The 21253-nt window shown below is 45.7% G+C and overlaps 3 protein-coding genes across 4 annotated transcripts in view; 1 reads left to right on the top strand and 2 right to left on the bottom strand.

Moving 5' to 3' along the window:
* Window positions 1-21253, bottom strand: part of LOC131744510 (zinc finger protein 665-like) — a 341106-nt gene that overhangs the window by 123215 nt on the left and 196638 nt on the right. The gene's annotated exons all lie outside the window — the stretch shown is intronic.
* Window positions 1-21253, bottom strand: part of LOC131744559 (zinc finger protein 836-like) — a 383402-nt gene that overhangs the window by 196050 nt on the left and 166099 nt on the right. The gene's annotated exons all lie outside the window — the stretch shown is intronic.
* Window positions 410-21253, top strand: part of LOC131745240 (zinc finger protein 836-like) — a 33972-nt gene continuing 13128 nt past the window's right edge. The window contains exons 1-4 of the mRNA XM_067018928.1: window positions 410-445; window positions 706-876; window positions 1000-1151; window positions 6426-6516. Of these exons, the coding sequence (XP_066875029.1) occupies window positions 6502-6516 (15 nt within the window). The 5' untranslated portion in view covers window positions 410-445; window positions 706-876; window positions 1000-1151; window positions 6426-6501. The remainder of the gene's footprint in view (window positions 446-705; window positions 877-999; window positions 1152-6425; window positions 6517-21253) is intronic.

The raw sequence follows: 21253 nt of genomic DNA, 5'->3' as shown, positions 1-21253 counted from the left end.
ATTTTATGGTGTCTATATGAGATGATGGATGCTTACTAAACCTATTGTGATTATTTCAATATATGGAAGTCAGAATATTATGCCCTACACCTTAAACTCGTACAGTGATTATGTCAATACAAGTTGGGGGCGGGGGAAGGCGGTTTTAAAAGTAAAATAAAACACAAGAAAAAAAAAGCAAGAACAATGCAATTTATAACAATACACTGCAATTTTTTTTTTTTTTTTTCCGGTACGCGGGCCTCTCACTGTTGTGGCCTGTCCCGTAGCGGAGCACAGGCTGCGGACGCGCAGGCTCAGCAGCCATGGCTCACGGGCCCAGCCACTCCGCGGCATGTGGGATCTTCCCGGACCGGGGCACGAACCCGTGTCCCCTGCATCGGCAGGCGGACTCCCAACCACTGCGCCACCAGGGAAGCCGTACACTGCATATTTTACAGCTATGGTTAGTGACAGAAATTATCACATGCTTTAGTCCTCCAGTCTCAGACCCCAGGTTTTGTCCCCGAGTCTCTGGAACCGAGAGAGAAGTGCTGAGTTTGGCCTCTTGGCTGAATGAGTAATTGAAAAGTTTTTCTGTACGGTGTCAGTATGAAATGGCCCATTCTACCTAGGGAGAGTTTTGTATTTCTCATGCTAGTGTGTAATACAGAGGCAAATCCAGCTCTTCTTTCCTTAAGCCACATAAATTAATTCTAACTGCAGGAAATTTTAGGGGATCCAACCACTGTCCCACAGCTACCACTTGCAGACTGTTTCCAACCACTGAATCGCTGGAGCATCAGGAGCGGGACAATGCGAGCAACCTGGTGGCAAAAACAGCTTTTTACTGAAACCATTCTCAACTTGTTAAGAGGAAACGTCGTAGCTTCCGACGTAAGTGTCGCACACAACTGTAAGCTTTTCCGCAAAACGGCTCAAGACGGTAAGTTAAAAAGATTACTTCCAAGACACGGAGAAGCACCGCCTCCTCCCGGCCTTCTGCCCCGCCCTCCGTAGGTCTGTGCACAAAACTGGCTCCGTCGTCGCCCCTCCCCTCGGCCGTAGCGCCCCGCCCAGGCTCCGCCCCCGGAAGCTCGGCTTTCAGGTCCACGCTGGTGGTTTTTTACCGAACCGGAAGTGGGGAGCACGGAGAGGTCGCGCAGAAGCGGGTAAGTTCCTCCTTTCCAGTGTAAATCTGCGCCGCGTGGCCCCCCCCCGCCTTTACTCCGTCCTCAGGGTCTCTGAGTCGCTACGGACCTAAAATCCCAGCACCTGGCCCTGCGCCCCCAGTACATCCAGACGTCACCGTTACGGGTTGGGTATCTTTTCATTTGGGTTTAAACTTGCTCCGAGGCTGGTCGCTGACCTTGGCTTTTCTGCCTTCGGTCCACGTAGACACCGTCTTTCGCTACATTTTCCTGCTTAAAACCCATTACTGGGGGGTGGGGGGGTGAACCCATGGAGGCGGAACCACCGTAGTCACAATTCGCATTCAGATATACGATCTGTCAATACTAGAGCCAAAGGGAGGCAGAAAAGACGAAGTATGTCTCAAAGGCGAATCTGCTTCCTGCTCTTTCTCTGCCTGCCTTTGGCTCTTACGCCAAGTCTCCAACCACTGAGATGTTATGGTGCCCCCTCCCTTATGTAGCTCAAATAAAAGCAGTAATAAACCACAACACACACACACACCCATTACTACCTCCGCTCCCCCCTCCACCCCCCATGTAAAGACCTTTTCCTTGAGGTGGATTCGTGCCCCCCAGCCTCGCCCTGCCCTCCGGCCGCCCCGCTCCCGGACAGACCGCGGCCTCTCGCCGGTCCTGGGGTTCTGGAGAGCCCGCCTCTCTCCTGAGACCCCCCTCCCTCCCTCCCTCCCCGCCCCTCTGTCCTCGCGTCTCCTCAGGCCGGTCCTTAAGCTCCGCCAGCCTCCTCTTCCTAGTCAGCTCTTCCGCTCACCCTGTGTAGCGGGAGGTGACCTGGTCCAGACGTGTGACACCCAGTGTTCTTCTGTCCCAAATTCCACCCGATGGAAAATGGTCTTTTCCTGTGGGGGAAGTAGCAAGTGAATAAAAATAGAGAAGTAAATTAAAAAGCCAGATCTCCAGGGATCGGAGAGCAACATCGAGAGAAGCCCTGGATCAGCTATAGAAGAGAGATAACAACGATGAGGCAATTCACAGAGAGAGTTGGGAGAGAGGATAAAAGAGTTTGAACCATGACCTTCAAAGCAACTTGGTGCGGGGAGACAAAAGAGTACAACTAGTGATCAGAAGAGCAGGGGAACAGAGAGAGCAGGAAGGAAGCACGGCCTCCTGGGGTGCCCGAGAGTGGGGAGGAAGGGCGTGTAACAGGGACAGAAGGGGTGTAACTGGAGGGCAGAGAGGGAGCAGAGATGGTGGGAAATAAGAGGCAGAAATACTTAGAGATTGTCGACTGAAAAAAAAAAAGCACATCGTGAGAAGATAGCTCTGAGAAACTGCTTTTAGTGACAGGAGCATACGTGCAGTCAAGGACATCTTTTTCTGCAGAAGGGTGCTGCTCGTCTCGTGAAGTTTACTGCTAATCAGGAGGAGCAGACGTCACCGTGAAGGATTTTAGTGTTTTCCTAGATACGAGGAGACGCCAGAATTGGGCTCATAACATTTTCTAAAAATATCTAACTCTCTGAAGACCTATTCTGCCAGTTTTTCCCAGGGCACAGAGGGCCTCTTTCCTGATGCCCACCCTGAACTCCCTTCATGGGGTGATGAAAGTCCGCAGCTGCAGCAGCTGATGATTTAATCCTTATAGAGGTAGATGACAGATGCCAGTTTGTAGCTGGGGAGGCTTGGGGCCATCCGAAAGGTTGGGGAGACAGAGGAACAAGGGGGGAACAGGTCGCAGAGTGGGGCTGGGACAGGTGTGAGGGAGGAAACGGGGCGGAGGGCAGGAACAGCAGGAGAGCGGAGGGAGCAAAAGGACGTAGACAGAGAAAGAAATAGGGAGACAGGTAAACGGAATGAAATGGTAACACATAGTAGTGCAGGTAGGTGGTGGGATGGGTGGTGTGTTGTTTGGTGATGGATGATTAGGTCGTGATACATGATTTGTGGCTTTAGAATGTAGTGAATTCAAGATCTGTTTAAATTATACATATGAGGATGAGAATTGCAAAGCTGCTGTCTACAAGACTTGTGCATTTTGTAATTACTTGTAATTACAAAGAGAAGGTTCCTTCGCTCTGGCACATGAAAACTGGTCCTGGTTTTTTTAAGTTGGAGGGATGATAAGGACGAACTCTGCCCACTGACCCTTCAGGCAACCTTTTCAGAATTCACTTCCACCCGATGCTCTTCACTGAATTCACATCCTCTCAGAAATGTCTCCTCTCTGGGCCTCACGGACCCCACTTATAACACGGACACGTGCAACTAGACTAGAAACTCTGCACTGTGAGCAGTACCGACCCACAAAACGATTGGCCAAATTAGGTGTGTGTCTGTGTGTGGCAGTTCTTTTCGGAGGGAGTGTCCATTTGTATTTAGAACCCGAGTTTGGTCCCAGTCCTCCCAGAATGAAAAAGAAAAACACAAATTCTAGAACCGAAACAAGAACATGTGCTCAGAGTAAAAGTTACCAGAGTCAGACGTCGTTCTCTGCATTCAGTGTAATTTGAGGAGAGTTTAGAGCTTATGCCAGTTCTGGCACTCAGACCTGCACTGGCTCTTATTTGCCCTCAGGACAAATCCCACCTCCTCCCTGTGGCTCCTCAGCCCTGTATCCTCAGGGCCCCGCCGGGGTCTCCAGCCTCATCCTGGGAGCTGACCCTGTTCTCATGGTTCACTGTGCCCTGGGCACTTTCACCTCTTCTCTGTCCCCCGCCCCCCACATTTTTCTGTCTCAGATCTTAGTTCCTGCTCTTACCTTCCCCCTTTAGGTCACCATAGCACAGGCCCTTTGTCCCCTTTCAGGTCTAGGCTCAGATGTCCCCCCGTCCCCTCCTGACAGTCTCTTTCACGATACCCAGGTCTCATTGCCTCTGTATCAGTCACCCTTACCAGAAATGCCCGTCTCCATTGATCATTTGGAGTCTTTGCCATTTTCCTCTCATCTAAAGGCTCACAGTGTTCCTCTTCTTACCAGGATGGCTGCAGTGTCTCACTGTGGGGATGTCTTGAGACGCTGGGACCGTGGGTGGGGCTGAATAATCCTCAGGGAGAACCACGGGCACAGGGCAGCCCCTGCCACGGCCCCCGGCTGCTCCGGCTGTGCACATCCATGGCCAGTCACCACCTTGGACGGAAGAGCTTTGCCTTCCAGCAGGTCTTCTGCTCAGAGTCAGGCTTAGTGAATTCACGGTGTCAGGGTGAACAGAGGCTGGAAACTGAGGGGGCGTGTGGTGGGCCCCCCTCAAAGAGCTAGGGTATCTTTTAACTACCTATGAGTGGGGAGACAGGAGACAAGGAGCTTGGGGACCATCTGGCTTTGAGACTTCCTTCCTGAATGCAGATGCCTTGGTACCTGCGCTCCACAGTGGCCCCGGTTGCCGGCAAGGTTTCCCAGGAGGGCCAACGTCTTGACCTACCTTCATATTGAGTGCCCAGTGCCCTTTGGGTGGCAGCTTGTGAATATTCCTGTTGGAATGTGTTCTCTTTTTTTAAATATAAATTTATTTATTTAATTAATTTATTAATAAATAAATGGCTGCACTGGGTCTTCGTTGCTGCGCGCGAGCTTTCTCTGGTTGCGGCGAGCGGGGTCTGCTCTTCGTTGCGGTGCGCGGGCTTCTCATTGCGGTGGCTTCTCTTGTTGCGGAGCACGGGCTGTAGGCGTGCGGGGTTCAGTGGTTGTGGCGCACGGGCTCAGTAGTTGCGGCTCGCGGGCTCAGTAGTTGTGGCTCGCGGGCTCAGTAGTTGTGGCCCACGGGCTCAGTAGTTGCGGCGCACGGGCTTAGTTGCTCTTCAGCGTGTGGGATCTTCCCAGACCAGGGCTCGAACCCATGCTTTCCCCTGCATCGGCAGGCGGATTCCTAACCACTGCGCCACCGGGGAAGTCCTGGAATGTATTTCTGAGAGGTCTTGGTGCCTTTTAGCCCTGTTTGCCCACGAGTGCATGGGGGAGAGGCGGAAGAATTGGGAAGTTGGAAGGGAGGCTGTAAGGCTCTGCTGGAGGGACTGGGCAGCAAGTGGGGGCCTCAGAGTTCTCCCCGTGAGTCGTTTGTGCACCTGTCCCTTGTGGACCCAGGGGGTGTGCGGAACTGTTGGCAAGTGAAGTCTTCCTTCTGGATGGAGCGCCTGGAATTGCGCTTATGGGTAGTTGCGGGATGTATCGTGTGGTCTATGAAACCCACCTGCGGCTAGATATCAAAGGAAACATAATTGTTACAGCGAGGGAAATATATGCACTCCAGTGACCATTTCTGCCGTATTCACAGCAGCCAAAGTGTTCTCTGATAAATGAACGGATATAGACAATTTATGTCTGCCATAAATTATGACATTATTATGACAGAAAAAGACACATACTTAATGTGGACACTAAAAACGTGAAACTCATAGAGCCGTAGAGTACAGAGGTTGTTAGTAGTTGGATGGCGGGGTTAGTGGGGGAGATACTGCTCCAGGGCTACAAAGGTCCAGTTGTGAAGTTGGTAAGTTCAACACGTACATCTAATGCCCGGCATGCTGACCGCAGTTAATCACACTGTGTTTCTATGTCCTTGGAATTTGCTGAGAGAGTAACACTTAAGTGGTCTCACTACACGGAAACAAACTGGTAATGGTGAGTTGATGGACGTGTAAATGACTTTTCCGTGATAATTATTACAGAGTGTCTACGTCTGTCAAATCACTGTATGCTTCATACAGGTACCGTTGTTATCCATCAGCTGCACCTCAGTAAAGCGGGGAAAGAATAAAGTGCGGGCTGTGCTGGGCTTGCCTCCTCTGAGTGCTGCTTCCCATTAGAAAGATGTGATATTTTCCATGTACATGTTTTATACCTTACTCTGACCACAGATTCCCCTTCAGATAGTCCAACCTCAGCGATATTTGAGGAGCTCCAGGATGTTCCAATCTGGATCCGTCCCTGAACATCAGGTCTCTTGAGGCCCCCCGTTCCCGAGGGCTGAGATCTGGGCTGAGGCCGAGGGGCTCTGCTCTGCGTGGGGATGGATCAGGGCTGGTCCGTGACCCACAGGGGGTCATCGGGTCCAGCCGAGGTGCCCGCTGCTGCTGGGTACGTGAGGGCCTCACCAGGAGGGGAGCGAGATCTGAAGGAAAGGGTGGGAAACTCACCTGTTGGATTCTGTGTGGGAGTTACTGTCCTGAGCCCCCCCTGGGACAGCGGGCAGCAGAGGACCGTCTGTTCCACGTGCTGAGGGCTTCCCTGTGTGTGCGGTGGTGACTCAGGAAGGGGGTGTGTTGATTCTGAGCATTAAACAGCATCTTTTCCACTTTCAGGATAGACCTCTAAACATTGATTTTCTCTAAGAAAGAAGCCCTTACGAGGTGCAAGAGGAAAGAACTGGAGTCTGCAATGGCTCTTCCTCAGGTAATGTCATATTCTCAGTTGGTTTTTCTGTCTGTCCTTCCTCAAATGCCCTTATTTGGACTCGGTAAACTTGTCTGACTCTGCAGTATCCTGCCTGACACCTGTACATGCACCGTCACCCAGGTCCTTCCCTCAGGGCCTGTCCTCTCCACTTAGATCCCGTCTCCCCGTGACCCAGTGACCTGGGACTTGTCAGGAGGCTCCACTGGGTGTAGTCCTGGGCAGGGCTTCACCCCCATGGATTTAGTCGGGGTGTCAGTGCTGTTGGCCAGCAGCGGTTGCTTAGGGGCCCCATCTGGATGCACTGGCTGCTCTCTGTCAGCCAGGATCTGGATGGTGCACGTGAAAGTTGGGTATTAATGTGCACAATACCTGGTAAAATCTGGAAGTCAGGCCAACTAAGGGTCATTTGTTCTGACTTACTCAAAGGCAGTTGAAGCTCAGTGAGCAAGTCACTGACTAAATCTCAATGACTGGGGACGGAGTGGAAAGTTCAGAACTAGATGTCAGTGACAGAGGGTGTTTTATTCCATCCTGGAATTTAAACCATGAAATCAACCTAAACCTCTGACCTTTGGAAATTCTTTTTTTTTTTTTTTGTGGTATGCGGGCCTCACTGTTGTGGCCTCTCCCGTTGCGGAGCACAGGCTGCGGACGCGCAGGCGCAGCGGCCATGGCTCACGGGCCCAGCCGCTCCGCGGCATGTGGGATCCTCCCGGACCGGGGCACGAACCCGTGTCCCCTGCATCGGCAGGCGGACTCTCAACCACTGCGCCACCAGGGAAGCCCTGGAAATTCTTTATATCACTTTCATCACCTCCATTCCTGAGAGGTTGTCTTTTTACTCTGTGGATTGTATCTTTTGACACACAGTATTTACCTTTGATGCAGGTTAGGGACCAGCTTTATTATTTTGCTTGTAGATATCTAGTTTCTCAGCACCATTTGTTATTGAGACTGTCCTTTCCCATCTGTTTAGTCTTGGCACCCTTTTCTATACATTTTCCATATAGATTGTTTGAGTTTTCTCATCTGTTCCATTGGCTTATGTATCTGCATTTATGCCAGTACCACATCATCTTGATCACTTTGTAATATGTTTTGAAATCTAAAACTGATGGGCTTGGTCGATGGCCATGATCTTCAGGACCAAGTGCTTCCAGCCCTGGCCCCACCCCGGACAAGGGTGGCTACGTGCTGGATCACTGCGGTGAATGTAAAAGCTTTAAAGAGGATTTCATGAAATGTCTCCAGGGCAACAGTTTTGACAGTACTTTGCAGAAATGAATCAAAGCAATGTATTGAGAATGTAGGATGGAGAGGCAACTGATGTTACAAGAACCCCTGGAAAAACTGGAATTTGGAGATTTGTTTGTTTTGTTTTCTTTTCTTTTCGGCCATGCAACGTGGCCCGCGGGATCTTTGTTCCCTGACTCGGCAACGAGCCTTCGTCCCCCTACAGTGGAAGCGCTGAGTCTTAACCACTGGACCGCCAGGAGGTCCTGGGGCTGGGAGATTTGCTAGATGGAAAACCAGAGAGAAAAACTGAACCTTGATGGGAAGAAGACTGCAGGACAGTGTGGGGTCACCAGGACGACGTCGCCGCCCTGATGACGTCGCCACGCCAAGGGCGTGCTTGTAGGTACTGTGACTCAGGAAGGGCCTTTGCGGATGCCCGAGAGACGCCGCCGAAATCCAGACAGACACCCCACCCTGGTAATGGCTCATCTTCTCAGAATCCCCAAAGGAGTTCGGAAAACCACGGTCCCTTTTAGATTCCCGTCTCGCCCCAGGTGTGTTAGGTTTTCTCATCAAGTCCTGGTGTGTGACACGGCTCCCAGGGAGGTGAGGTGCCAGGTGACATCCGCGCAGTGAGCGGAACTTCGGGCTTCGTGTGCGGTGCTGGATTCACATCACAGACTCTGTGTCTTTTCAGTGCTAATGTGCTAAGTGTTCACCGTTAGCGGTCTGTTACGTAGATAGAGATTGTCAGGAAAACTTTTCGTAGCAAATGGTTTCCTCTTCATACTCATAAATATATATGCCCTTTATTTCTTTTGGTGGGTGGGGGGTGGTGGATGCTGTGCTGCACAGCATGCGGAATCTTAGTTCCCTGACCAGGGATCGAACCCGTGACCCCCTCCTGTGGTGGAAGCATGGAGTCCTAACCACTGGACCGCCAGGAAGGTCCCTGACCTTTATTTCTTTTTTTCTTTTCTTTTCTTTTCTTTTTAACAAACATAGAGGACAACTTGAGAAGTGGGAGATGGTCTGGCTTTTGAGATATCTGACTTCTTACTTTTTTTCTGGTGATGCCGGAGCACCAGGTATCTTTCTAACCAAGTGTCATTTTCTGATTTGTATCAGACTGTTCGTAAAACTGGATGTTTAATTTCAAGAACTCATTTGTTGTAACTGAGGGAAAAAATGAAAATAAAAATGACTGACTCTATCTTCTTTTTCAAGAGTATTTTGTAATTTGGGGTCCCTTGAGATTCCCTGTTAATTTTATTTTACTTTTATAATTTTTAAATTTTTAAATAAATTTATTTATTTATATTTGGCTGCGTTGGGTCTTCCTTGGGTCTTCGTTGCTTCGCGCGGGCTTTCTCTAGTTGCAGTGAATGGGGGTTACTCTTCATTGCGGTGCGCTCCCTGTTAATTATAGCGTGATTTTTTCTATTCCTACGAAAATTGCCCTTGAAATTTCGAAAGGGATTCCATTGAATCTGTAGGACACTTTGGGTAATTTGGTCATTTTAAGAATATTAAAATTGGACTTTCCTGGTGGCGCAGTGGTTAAGAATCTGCCTGCCAATGCAGGGGACACAGGTTCGAGCCCTGGTCTGGGAATATCCCACATGCCACGGAGCAGCTAAATCCGTGCGCCACAACTACTGAGCCTGTGCTCTAGAGCCCGTGTGCCACAACTACTGAGCCTGTGCTCTAGAGCCACGTGCTGCAACTACTGAAGCCCGCACGCCTAGAGCCTGTGCTCCACAAGGAGAGAAGCCACCGCAATGAGAAGCCCATGCACCGCAACGAAGAGTAGCCCCCGCTCACCGCAAACAGAGAAAGCCTGCGCGCAGCAACAAAGACCCAACACAGCCAAAAGTAAATAAGTAAATAAATTAATTAATTAAAAAAATTTTTAATTGGAATATTCCAACCCACGAGTACAGGGTGTGTTTCTATTTATTTGTATCTCCATGAACTTCTTTTAGAACGTTTAGTAGTTTTCAGTGTACAAGTCTTTCAACTCCTTGGCTCATTTTTTCCTAAGTGTTCTATAGGACTATTCTCTAATTTTCTGTTGACATTGTTCATTGTGTATAAAAGTGCAACTGATTTTTGCGTGCTGATTCTTTATGCTGCAAGTTTTCTAAAGTTGGTTTTTGAAGAGGTAGTTTTCTCATGAAATCTTTTTGGTTTGTGCATCCAAAACCTTGTCTCCTACAGAATAAGGAAATTGTACTTTTTCCATATGGATAACTTTGAGTTTTTGGTTTTTGTCTTACTGTTCTAGAAAGGGCATTTAGTATTTTCTTGAACAGTAGTGCAGAGTGTGCATATTTCTCTTCTGTTGTTGTAAAGATTTAGTAGTGCAGACTTCCCCTGTAGTACAGCTTACACAGCCTGTTGTAAATTTTGATATGTTTTTTTTTCTTGTTTGTTTTTTTTTTTTTAATTGATTGATTGATTAATAGATAGCTGTGCTGGGTCTTTGTTGTGGTGCCCGGGCTCTCTCCATTTGCGGCAAGTGGGGGCTACTCCTCATTGCCGTATGTGGGCCTCTCACTGTGGTGGCTTCTCTTTGTTGTGGAGCATGGCCTCTAGGTGCGTGGGCTCAGTAGTTGTGGCACGTGGGCTCAGTTGCTCCGCGGCATGTGGCATCTTCCTGGACCAGGGCTCGAACCCATGTCCCCTGCATTGGCAGGCAAATTCCCAACCACTGCGCCACCAGGGAAGTCCCGGCATGGTTTTTGTTTTGTTTTGGTTTTTGGCCCTGCTGCGAGGCATGTGGGATCTTAGTTCCTCAACTAGAGATCAAACCCATGCCCCCTGCAGTGGAAGCTCAGAGTCTTAACCACTGGACTACGGGGGAAGTCCCTGGTATGTTAATTTTTAAAAATTAATTAATTTATTTTGGGCTGCATTGGGTCTTTGTTGCTGCGCGCGGACTTTCTCTAGTTGCAGCGAGTGGGGGCTGCTCTTCGTTGCGGTGCGCGGGCTTCTCATTGCGGTGGCTTCTCGTTGCAGAGCAGGGCTCTAGCCGTGTGGGCTTCAGTAGTTGTGGCTCGTGGGCTCTAGAGCGCAGACTCAGTAGTTGTGGCGCACGGGCTTAGTTGCTCCACAGCATGTGGGATCTTCCCGGACCAGGGCTCGAACCCGTGTCCCCTGCGTTGGCAGGTGGATTCTTAACCACTGCGCCACCGGGGAAGCTCTCTTGTAGTGTCTTTGACTGGCATTGGTAGTAGAGGAATTCTAGCCTCATAGAGTTTGAAACTGTTCCTTTTTCTTGATTTTTGGGGGGAATACTTTAAGTAAATTTGTTCTTAATCATTTTGAAATGTTGTCTTGAATTCTGAAGTGACTATATCTGGCTTTCCTTTGTTGAATTGTTTTTGATTAGTGATTCCATCTCCTTTCCAGTTACTTGTTTGTACAAGTTTTAATTTCTTCATGGTTCTGTTAATGTTTCTCTAGGAATTTATTCATTTCTTCTAGTTTATCCAATACTTAGGGATAGAATTGTCATAGTATTTTCTTCTAATTTTCTTGATTTCTGTTGAATCAGTTGAAATTATTTGTAATGTCTGCTCTTTCATTTCGGATTTCAGTAATTTGAGTCTTCACTCTTTTTGTTAGTTATGCTAGATATGGGTTTGTCAGTTTTGTTATTCTCTTCAAATAACCAGTTTGTGGTGGTGTGATTTTATGTAGCTTTTTTCCCCTATTTCATTGATCTCTAATCTAATTCTTTTTTCTACCTTCTGCTAGTTTATGCATATTTTGTACTTGTAAGATCTTTTATTTTGTTTTGGATTTTTTTTTTTTTTGAAATTGGTTTTCATACACTTGATAAACCACAACCTTTTCTGTGTACTTTTAAAATTTTCTCTTCCCCTTACTTATCAAAATTTAATTAATATATATCATTGTTAAGTTTAAGGTGTATAGTGTGAACTTTTCTTGCAAAATAAGTACCTCAGTGGGGTCTTCACTACATTCAGCTGTGACATAATTACAATTTTCTTTATGTGTCTTGGGAACATGTAAGGTCTACTATCTTGTTGACTTTCAAGCATATAGTATAGTGTTGATAACTGTAAGTACCATGGTGTACATTAAATTTCTAGAACTTTCAACTTACAGCAGGAAATGTATTCCTTTGACTAATATCTCCCCATTCTACCAGGTCCCAGGATTTGATAACCACTATTTTTGTCTATGTTACTCTTTGGTTCTTTTTTTTTTTTTTTTTTCTTTTTGCACATGAGTTACAACATTCAGTACCACCTATTCATTCTCTGTGAATTAATTTATGGAGCAGATACCCTCATTGTCCTTCTGTGTAGTTAAAAATAGCAGGATTTTTTTCTTCTTCCTGGGTAAATGATACTACATTCCGTATATCTGCTAGATTTTTTTCATTTGAGACATTCCCAATAGTGTAATTTCTGCACTATATAATAACTTTGTCCTTTTTAAAATCATTTGAAGAGGTTTCATCCTATTTGATTTTTTGTGTCTGTATGTTTGTGTATGGGATAGATTTATCCACCTCCATTCGATGGCCTCTTCCAGCTTATACCTTCAGGTTTCAGGTAACAACATTCTTCCACATCTCCCGGAATATTATGCGTGTTCTTTGTGAATATATGCATGGAAATGGCACTTACGGAGTATCCAGTTTGATACCTTGCACAACAAATCATGTAATAAGTGTAAACCTGCTTTGTTTTGTGCAACATCCTATTCTTTCCCCTTTAAAACCTCTTTCATTTCTGTACCGTATCAATAGTATAATTCTCACAGCTAAAAAATGGAACAGTATAATGTCACTTGCTAAGCCAGTTCTTCTTTTCTTTTAAGAAAAAAGTTCATTCACTCATATATGAAATGAAAAGCAGTGATACCCCATGTTTATTATTTCCTGTGTCCAGTAAGTCCCCTTATCAGTCCTGGTCTTTCTTTACGTGATCCCTTGATACAGATAGAAACGCTGTCCTTTGTAGTGTTTCTCAAAAATTTTACATCATGTTGTGAAGTTTCATAACTCTGTTTGATAAAAGTCTTAATTTTGGTGTAATACCATATATTCAACATGAAACATTTATTCATGCATTGCAATGAACAGTATATCTGTGGTGCTTTTTAATTTGTAGATATCTGTCATATACATGTGATAAAGGTATCACAAGTAAAATCAAACTCGGATATAGGAGAAGTATTCCACACAGCGGTGCTGGGAAGACATGGACGCTGTGAAACCAAACATTTTTACCTGCAGGAGAATATGTATGATTTGGGGTGTCAGTGGAGAGATGATGACAGAAATTACCAAAATATCCCTGCATCCCATGACAAAGATGTCACTAATGGAAGAAGTCGATACGTTGAAAGGGATGCAGGGAAAGAAGCCTATTGGAAATAGGCTTGTGTTACGCTTTCATGATGAGCTGCATATTTTTAAGAGTGAACAGAAAATGGATGAGTTTAATCAAGCTGATAAGAATATCAACAGTAGCGCCTCGTTTTCACCATGTCAAGAAATTTCTCCTCCTGTCCCAACCACAATTTGTAATATATATGGGGGTGATTTTATGCATCCTTTAATATCGACACAGACAGAAAGCCCAGAGGGAAAGACCTGACAAACTAATGAGTTTGGACAGCTTTTCATCGCGGGTCAAACCTCAGTAGACATCACATAACTCATAGAGAAGAGAAATGACGTGAATGTGATTTATGTGGGAAGGACTTTAGTTGAAATTCAGGCCTTGTCATTCATAAGAATTCGTACTAGAGAGAAACCTTACAAACGTAATGAGTGTGGGAAAACCTGTCATCGCAGCTCACACCTCAGGAGGCATCAGTTAACTCGTACAGGAGAGAAAGTACGTGAGTGTGATTTATGTGGGAAGGTCTGTAGTCGAAATTCAGGCCTTGTCATTCATCAGAGAATTCATGCTGTGGAGAAACCTTACAAATGTAAAGAGTGTGGCAAGGTCTTTAATCAGAAGGGAAAGCTTGCAGTTCATTCACACTGGAGAGAAGCCTTAGAAATGTGATGCGTGTTGCAACGTCTTTAGACATAAGCAGCATCTACGAATTCATCAGGGAACATGAAATGGATAGAAACCTTTCAGATACTGTGAGTGTGGCAAGGTCTTCGGTCACAGTTCACACCACAAGTCACTGGAGAATACATTTTGTAAAGAAGGCTTTCATGTTGAGTGTGGCGAAGCCTTTACTCAGGTCTCGACCCCCACTGAATGCTTTTTGCATTCAGCCTAAATTACTGTGAGATATTTTATTATTAAAAGAAACCTTCCGGGCTTCCCTGGTGGCGCAGTGGTTGAGAATCCGCCTGCCGATGCAGGGGACGCGGGTTCGTGCCCCGGTCCGGGAAGATCCCACGTGCCGCGGAGCGGCTGGGCCCGTGAGCCATGGCCGCTGAGCCTGCGCATCCGGAGCCTGTGCTCCGCGACGGGAGAGGCCACAACAGTGAGAGGCCCGCGTACCGCAAAAAAAAAAAAAAAAAAAAAAAAAAAGAAACCTTCCAAGTATAATGACTCTCTCAATGTGTCTCAACCCCAACTCTGATGTTATGACCCACCGGAGTATCCCTACTGGAGAGAAAGTAATGTTACGAATTGGACAAACCTTTGTTTGGAGCTCACAGCTCACCAGTCAATCTTCAGGCACTACATAATGAGCATAACATTACAGAGGTTCCCCACCTTCAAACTTTTTTTTGTTTTAAACACGCCTTAAAACGTGCTCCCCGTTCTGGAATATGCAGTATATGAATATTTCTTCATGTCCTTCTCTGTGTCTAAATAAATGTCATGACATGCATCTTGATTTACATGATGGTAAAATAGGGGTAGAGTAAGCATATACAAAATATTACAAAATTTTAAAATCATACAGTGTCCCTTTTGTCCTTCCTGCGCTCAGTGCAATAATTTTAAAGGATCCATATTCATGAGTTTTCTCTTTAAAATGGAACACTATACAATGGGAACATTTTTGCTTGATAGATAAACTGGAAATTTCATATATTCCCCTTTAAAACAGTTTTTTAAAAAGTTTTTGCTAGTTTGTACTTGTGACCATTCAGTGGAGTAGGATGGAACCCCACCCAGAGTTTGTTTTGGTTAGTGAGACTGATATTAACGTGTCTTGGATAATTCAGCTCAGTTATTGTTTACTAATATGGATTCACTACATCCTGAATAGGTCCTCACTGTAGGATTACATGAAGACCTACCATCAGGTTGGTCTGCATAGGAAGAGTTGTTTTTTTTTTTTAATTAATTTTTTTTTTTGCGGTACGTGGGCCTCTCACTGTCGCGGCCTCTCCCGTTGCGGAGCACAGGCTCCGGACGCGCAGGCTCAGCGGCCACGGCTCACAGGCCCAGCCGCTCCGCGGCACGTGGGATCTTCCCGGACCGGGGCACGAACCCGCATCCCCTGCATCGGCAGGCGGATTCTCCACCACTGCGCCACCGGGGAAGCCCGGAAGAGTTTTCACATAATACCCAGCCCATCCGTGTATGTGGATTGTCTAGATGCCCAAATCAATTGACAATTCAGGTGTAGTTCTCTCTCCCAGGTCACAGAAAACAGAAGACCCCTCATCACTTCAATAAAGAGTAGCTTCTGACTTGCCAGCTTATTTCTGTGATAGGGGGATAAATTTTACATGCCTGAGTCCTCCAGTCTCAGACCCCGGGTCTTGTCCCTGAGTCTCTGGAGCTGAGTTTGGCCTCCTTCTTGAATGTGCATAGAAACAGAAAAGGTGCTCTGTAGGATGAGAGTATGATATGAAATAGCCCTTACTACTCTGGGTAAGTTTTGTATTTGTCATACTAGTTCCTGATACAGAGACAAGAACAGCTATTGCTTTAAACTGCATAAATTAATTCAAATTGTAGGAAAAGTTTATGGATCTAACCACTGCCCCACTGCAAACACTTGGAGGCCCAAGTTTCCAGGCCTATGAATTGTTTGAGCCTCAGGATCCGGACATGCGAGCAACCTGCTATAAAAACGGCTTTTTATTGAAACTATTTTCATCTTAATAGGAAACATCTTAGTCTGTGCACTGTTGGAATAACTGGCCCACACAATTTTAAGCTTTCACGTTAAAGCTGTTACAGATGGTCACTTAAAGTAAGCAGGTCAAGGTACAGGGAAGCAGCTTCACCAGCCGCCCTGCCTGGCTCTTTGCTCCCACCTGGGCTCCTTTCTCACCCTGCGTCTTAACAGTGGCTCTGTCGGGGTACAGCCCGTGAAGCCCTGCCTGTCCCCTTCAGGCACACTTCCCTCCAGAAGCAGAAACAGAGGACCTGGGGAGGTCACTCTGCAGAGTATACGTTTCTCTTTACTGGTGGGACCCTGTGCCGTGCTGTGCTGTCCCCCTTATTTAGTCTTCAGGGTGTTGGGAGTGACTGTATGCCTGGTATCCCAGCACCTGGCCCGCTGCCTGCCAAATCCTGAGATCGCCATTACAAGTCACGTATCTTTTTATTTGGGTTTGAAACTGCACTGAGGCTGCTCTCTCCCCTTCACTTTGGTCCACGGACAGCCTTTTGTGACATTTTCCATCGTAAAACCCTTTACTACCAGTAATTTAATTGTGAATGGAACAATTAATCAAAAGAATGAAAATAGTATTTATATGTGTATGATTCACATGTAACTGCTGCCATTACATTTTGCTATAGTTTAATTCTGAATTAATTAAAATGGGTATCCTGTTTGAATTAAGAAAATTCAGTCCCTTTTCATAACCCTGGGTGAATCATGTTTCTTCGGCCAGCACAGTTTTGTTCCACCTCAGTGCTTTATGTAACAGAAGCACCGTTAGGCTCTTAGGATTGAAAGAATTTGTAACAATTTCTTTCCGTGGTGGAATCAAACGACATACAGTTTAGGAATTATATATTCATAATTTGTACCTGACTTATTCTCTGTAACGTCTGCTCCAGAATATTTATGCAGCTGTAATGAAAATACCATAGGAGTGCATTTAAGGCGCTGCCTTCTATTAAAGTACAAAAATTGAACCAAGTAAATTGGGTTTCTTGAGTGCTTCATGAATTGGGGTGCATCCCATTTGAAACCGAGCCAGGACCCTGAGGGCCTCCTGGACATGGAAGCCTTTCTGTGTCTCCTGTTTCCTGTTCGTAGGGAGTAGGCTTCGGCCTCCACGATCTCCCCTGGGTTTCAAAGGGCAGGTGGAAACAGTTGCTAATCAGGATACAGAGACCAAGGAAGGCCAGTCAAATAATAGCGCATCCCTGAGATAGGCTCCTCCTCCTGCCTCAAGGGATACACAGAACAATATCTTTGAGCTTTTCTGCAGAACAAAATTTGATGAAGCATTCTTCATTCCAGAAACATCAGGAGATCACCTGAGGCCAGATTAAAGGAAGCAGGGACCGCACACACCCTGATACTTATCAACAACCCCGCCCTTGAACAAGTGCTATGAAACTCCTCACCATATCCCCCCCTCCCGCCTCCGGTTGGGACACACACTTTCGAAGGGCAGGAGCCTGCTGTGTCCCCCTTTGGTGGGCAAAGCAATAAAGCTATTGTTTTCTACTTCACTCAAAGCTCTGTCTCTGAGATTAGATTTGGGACCCTTGCGCGCAGAGGCTGAGTCTTCGGCATCACATCTAGGTGATAAAGTGGTTGTCAAAGCTGTACAAGCCAGCAAGCTTTTATAGATAGAAGCTAGGCAGCATAATAATTTTATTGTGAAGACCCAGCAATTCCACTCCTGGGCATACACCCAGAGAAAATCACAATTCAACAAGACACATGCACCCCAGTGTTCATTGCAGCTCTATTTACGATAGCCAGGTCATGGAAGCAACCTAAATGCCCATCTACAGACGAATGGATAAAGAAGATGTGCTACATATATACAATGGAGTATTAGCCATAAAAAAGGAATGAAATTGGGTTATTTGTAGAGACGTGGATGGACCTAGAGACTGTCATACAGAGTGAAGTAAGTCAGAAAGAGAAAAATATCGTATATTAATGCATATATGTGGAATCTAGAAAAAGTACATATGAACCGGTTTGCAAGACAGAAATAGAGACACAGATGCAGAGAACAAACATGGACACCAAGGGGGAAAGGGGGTGGTGGTGGTGTGATGACTTGGGAGAGTGGGATTGACATATATATACTAATATATATAAAATGGGTAACTAAAAAGAGCTTGCTGTATAAAAAATAAAATGAAGTTCAAAAAAGATGCAAATGACAGCATACTATGCACACTGGTTTATACTTAAATTTTTCATCAGTATATAGGAGATAATTCCAGGACATATAATTTAAAAAAATTTTTTACTGTGAAGAGAGGAAAGATTTTTTCGTCGAGGTTCCATTTTTCTGGGGGAGGTATGGCAAAGGTCTTATCCTGTTGTTTACCTCGGTGACATCATTCAGGAAATTCCAGAATGGTTGGTTTAAGGTCACATTCCTGGGAGGGGTGTAACTGCAATAAAGTCTTGTTTTGCTGTCTTGGGGCAAATGACCACTTAGGGACTGTTTTATGTTTTTCAACACTCCCTAAAACCTGTTCCCCATTCATGAATATGCAGTACATGGCATGCACCTTGATTTACATTATGGGAAAATAGGAGTATAATAAGCACATGCGAAATCTTAGAAAATTTTAAAATCATACGATCTCGGGCTTCCCTGGTGGCGCAGTGGTTGAGAATCCGCCTGCCGATGCAGGAGACACGGGTTCGTGCCCTGGTCCGGGAAGATCCCACATGCCGTGGAGCAACTAAGCCCGTGAGCCATGGCCGCTGAGCCTGTGCGTCCGGAGCCTGTGCTCCGCAATGGGAGAGGCCACAACAGTGAGAGGCCCGCATACCGCAAAAAAAAAAAAAAAAAAAAAATCATACTATCTCTTATGCTTGAATCACTCGGGGAAATAATTTGAAAATATCAATGTCCATGAGTTTTAAAAACGAACAGTGGGGCTTCCCTGGTGGCGCAGTGGTTGAGAGTCCGCCTGCCGATGCAGGGGACATGGGTTCGAGCCCCGGTCCGGGAGGATCCCACATGCCGCGGAGCGGCTGGGCCCGTGAGCCGTGGCCGCTGCGCCTGCGCGTCCGGAGCCTGTGCTCCGCAACGGGAGAGGCCACAGCAGTGAGAGGCCCGCGTACCGCAAAAAAAGAAAAAAACCGAACAATATACAAGAGGAACTTTTTCCTTCGAGAGATAAAAGTAGAAATTTCATACATTCACTACGCAAACATTCTTTATTTTTGGTAACGTGCACTTGTAACCATTCACTGGAATAGGGTGGAACCCTACCCGAAGTTTTGTTTCATCATTGAGTCTGATGCTAACATTAAAGTGTTATGCGAATATTTGTTACATACTTCAGCTGTCTAGGGGGACAGGGGAGACTTCCAAGGTGTTTTAAAATGGTTTGAGAGAACAGGGAATGGTGACTGGCTTGGTGTGTTACTGTGATTACCAGGTGAGGCTTGATGGAGGACACACTTACGGTTTGAACTTTCAGTTTGTATCACAGGATGGAGCCATCAGGCTTCTTTATCAGCTTGCCCACATAGGCTGGATAGGAAGAGGTGGCTTATTCGGTGTCAGTAGTGAAACATCAAAAACTGGAGTCAGGTTGTTTAATTAAACGCACTATTTACTCTTGAACCTCCTGATTTCTTGGTTAGGACACACCATAGGCTTCTTCATGCTAATAATTTTATTACATTTTTTTGTCTCCTGTAGCAGACATATTGTTCAGTTGGGTTGTTGAAAATGCCTGTAAAATACTATTTTTAAAAATTGGCTAAATACGTTTACCCTGTTTAATAAAAATTAATGTGTGGAACTGTTTATTGGATAATATAACTAGGCAATTTAGTAGAAGAGCAATTATCCAAGGGCTATTAAAATTTTAATTTCAAATAACGTTAGTAAGCAATATGTTACGTGGTTTATTTTCTACTGTAATAATTTTTGTTTTTTTATTATTTTTCTAAAAATATTTATTTATTTGGTTGTGCTGTAGCTGAGGCACGGAGTATCTTCGTTGCGGCATGCGGGATCTTTTAGCTGTGGTATGCGGGTTCTTAGTTGCAGCATGTGGACTCTTAGTTGCAGCCTGCATGCGGGATCTAGTTCCCTGATCAGGGATCGAACCCGGGCCCTCTGCATTGGGAGTGCAGTCTTAAACACTCGACCCGCAGGGAAGTCCCTGGATTTTTTTTGTTTTTGTTTTAACATCTTTATTGGAGTATAATTGCTTTACAATGGTGTGTTAGTTTCTGCTTTATAACAAAGTGAATCAGCTATACATATACATATATCCCCATATCTCTTCCCTCTTGCATCTCCCACCCTCCCTATCCCACCCCCCTAGGTGATCACAAAGCATCGAGCTGATCTCCCTGTGCTATGCAACTGCTTCCCACTAGCTATCGATTTTACATTTGGTAGTGTACATATGTCCGCGCCACTCTCTCACTTCGTCCCAGCTTACCCTTCCCCCCGACCCGTGTCCTCAAGTACATTCTCTAGTAGGTCTGCGTCTTTATTCCCGTCCTGCCCCTATGTTCTTTATAACCATTTTTTGTTTTTCTTTTTAGATTCCATATATATGTGTTAGCATACGGTATTTGTTTTTCTCTTTCTGACTTACTTCACTCTGTATGACAGACTCTAGGTCCATCCACCTCACTACAAATAACTCAATTTCGGTTCTTTTTATGCCTGAGTAACTGTTGTGTTTATTTTTTTTATTTTTTTTTTGTTGTGTTTTTTTAAATACACTTTTCCCTTAGCATTATTTTTTCCTTCCAGACATATTCCATTTTTTAAAAATGTATTGCTTTTTTGAAAAAGAAATTTATTTATTTTATTTATTTATTTTTGGCTGCGTTGGGTCCCTGTTGCTGCGCGCGGGCTTTCCCTAGTTGCAGCGAGCGGGGGCTGCTCTTCGTTGCGGTGCGCGGGCTTCTCATTGCGGTGGCTTCTCTTGTTGCGGAGCACGGGCTCTAGGCTCGCGGGCTTCGGTAGTTGTGGTTCATGGGCTCTAGAGCTCAGGCTCAGTAGTTTTGGCACCTGGGCTTCGTTGCTCCGCTACACGTGGGATCTTCCCGGAGCAGGGCTCAAACCCGTGTCCCTTGCATTGGCAGGCGGATTCTTAACCACTGAGCCACCAGTTAGTCCACATCCTCCATTTTTACATCAAGGGATGTATAAATCAGTGAGTTGTTTTCCGATTCTTGTGACATGAATACGTACATAACTCAGTGAGTTATATAAAGTAGGTGCACTATAAACATGATAAAAGAGCATTCCTCTCGGCGATCAATTTGATGAAAGCACTGGAATGGGGAGATGGTGAGATGAAATGCTTTAATTTGGGAACTGGTATGGTAAAGTGCTTGAAAATCAAGATTGTGGAAATGAACAAAGGTGCAGTGAACTGAATGAGATTAT

The sequence above is a fragment of the Kogia breviceps genome, chromosome 18 (assembly GCF_026419965.1).
Source record: "Kogia breviceps isolate mKogBre1 chromosome 18, mKogBre1 haplotype 1, whole genome shotgun sequence".
NCBI classification, from domain to species: Eukaryota; Metazoa; Chordata; class Mammalia; order Artiodactyla; family Physeteridae; genus Kogia; species Kogia breviceps.
Note: the sequence above shows the minus strand (reverse complement) of the source record. Positions and strands in the feature narration are given on the sequence as shown.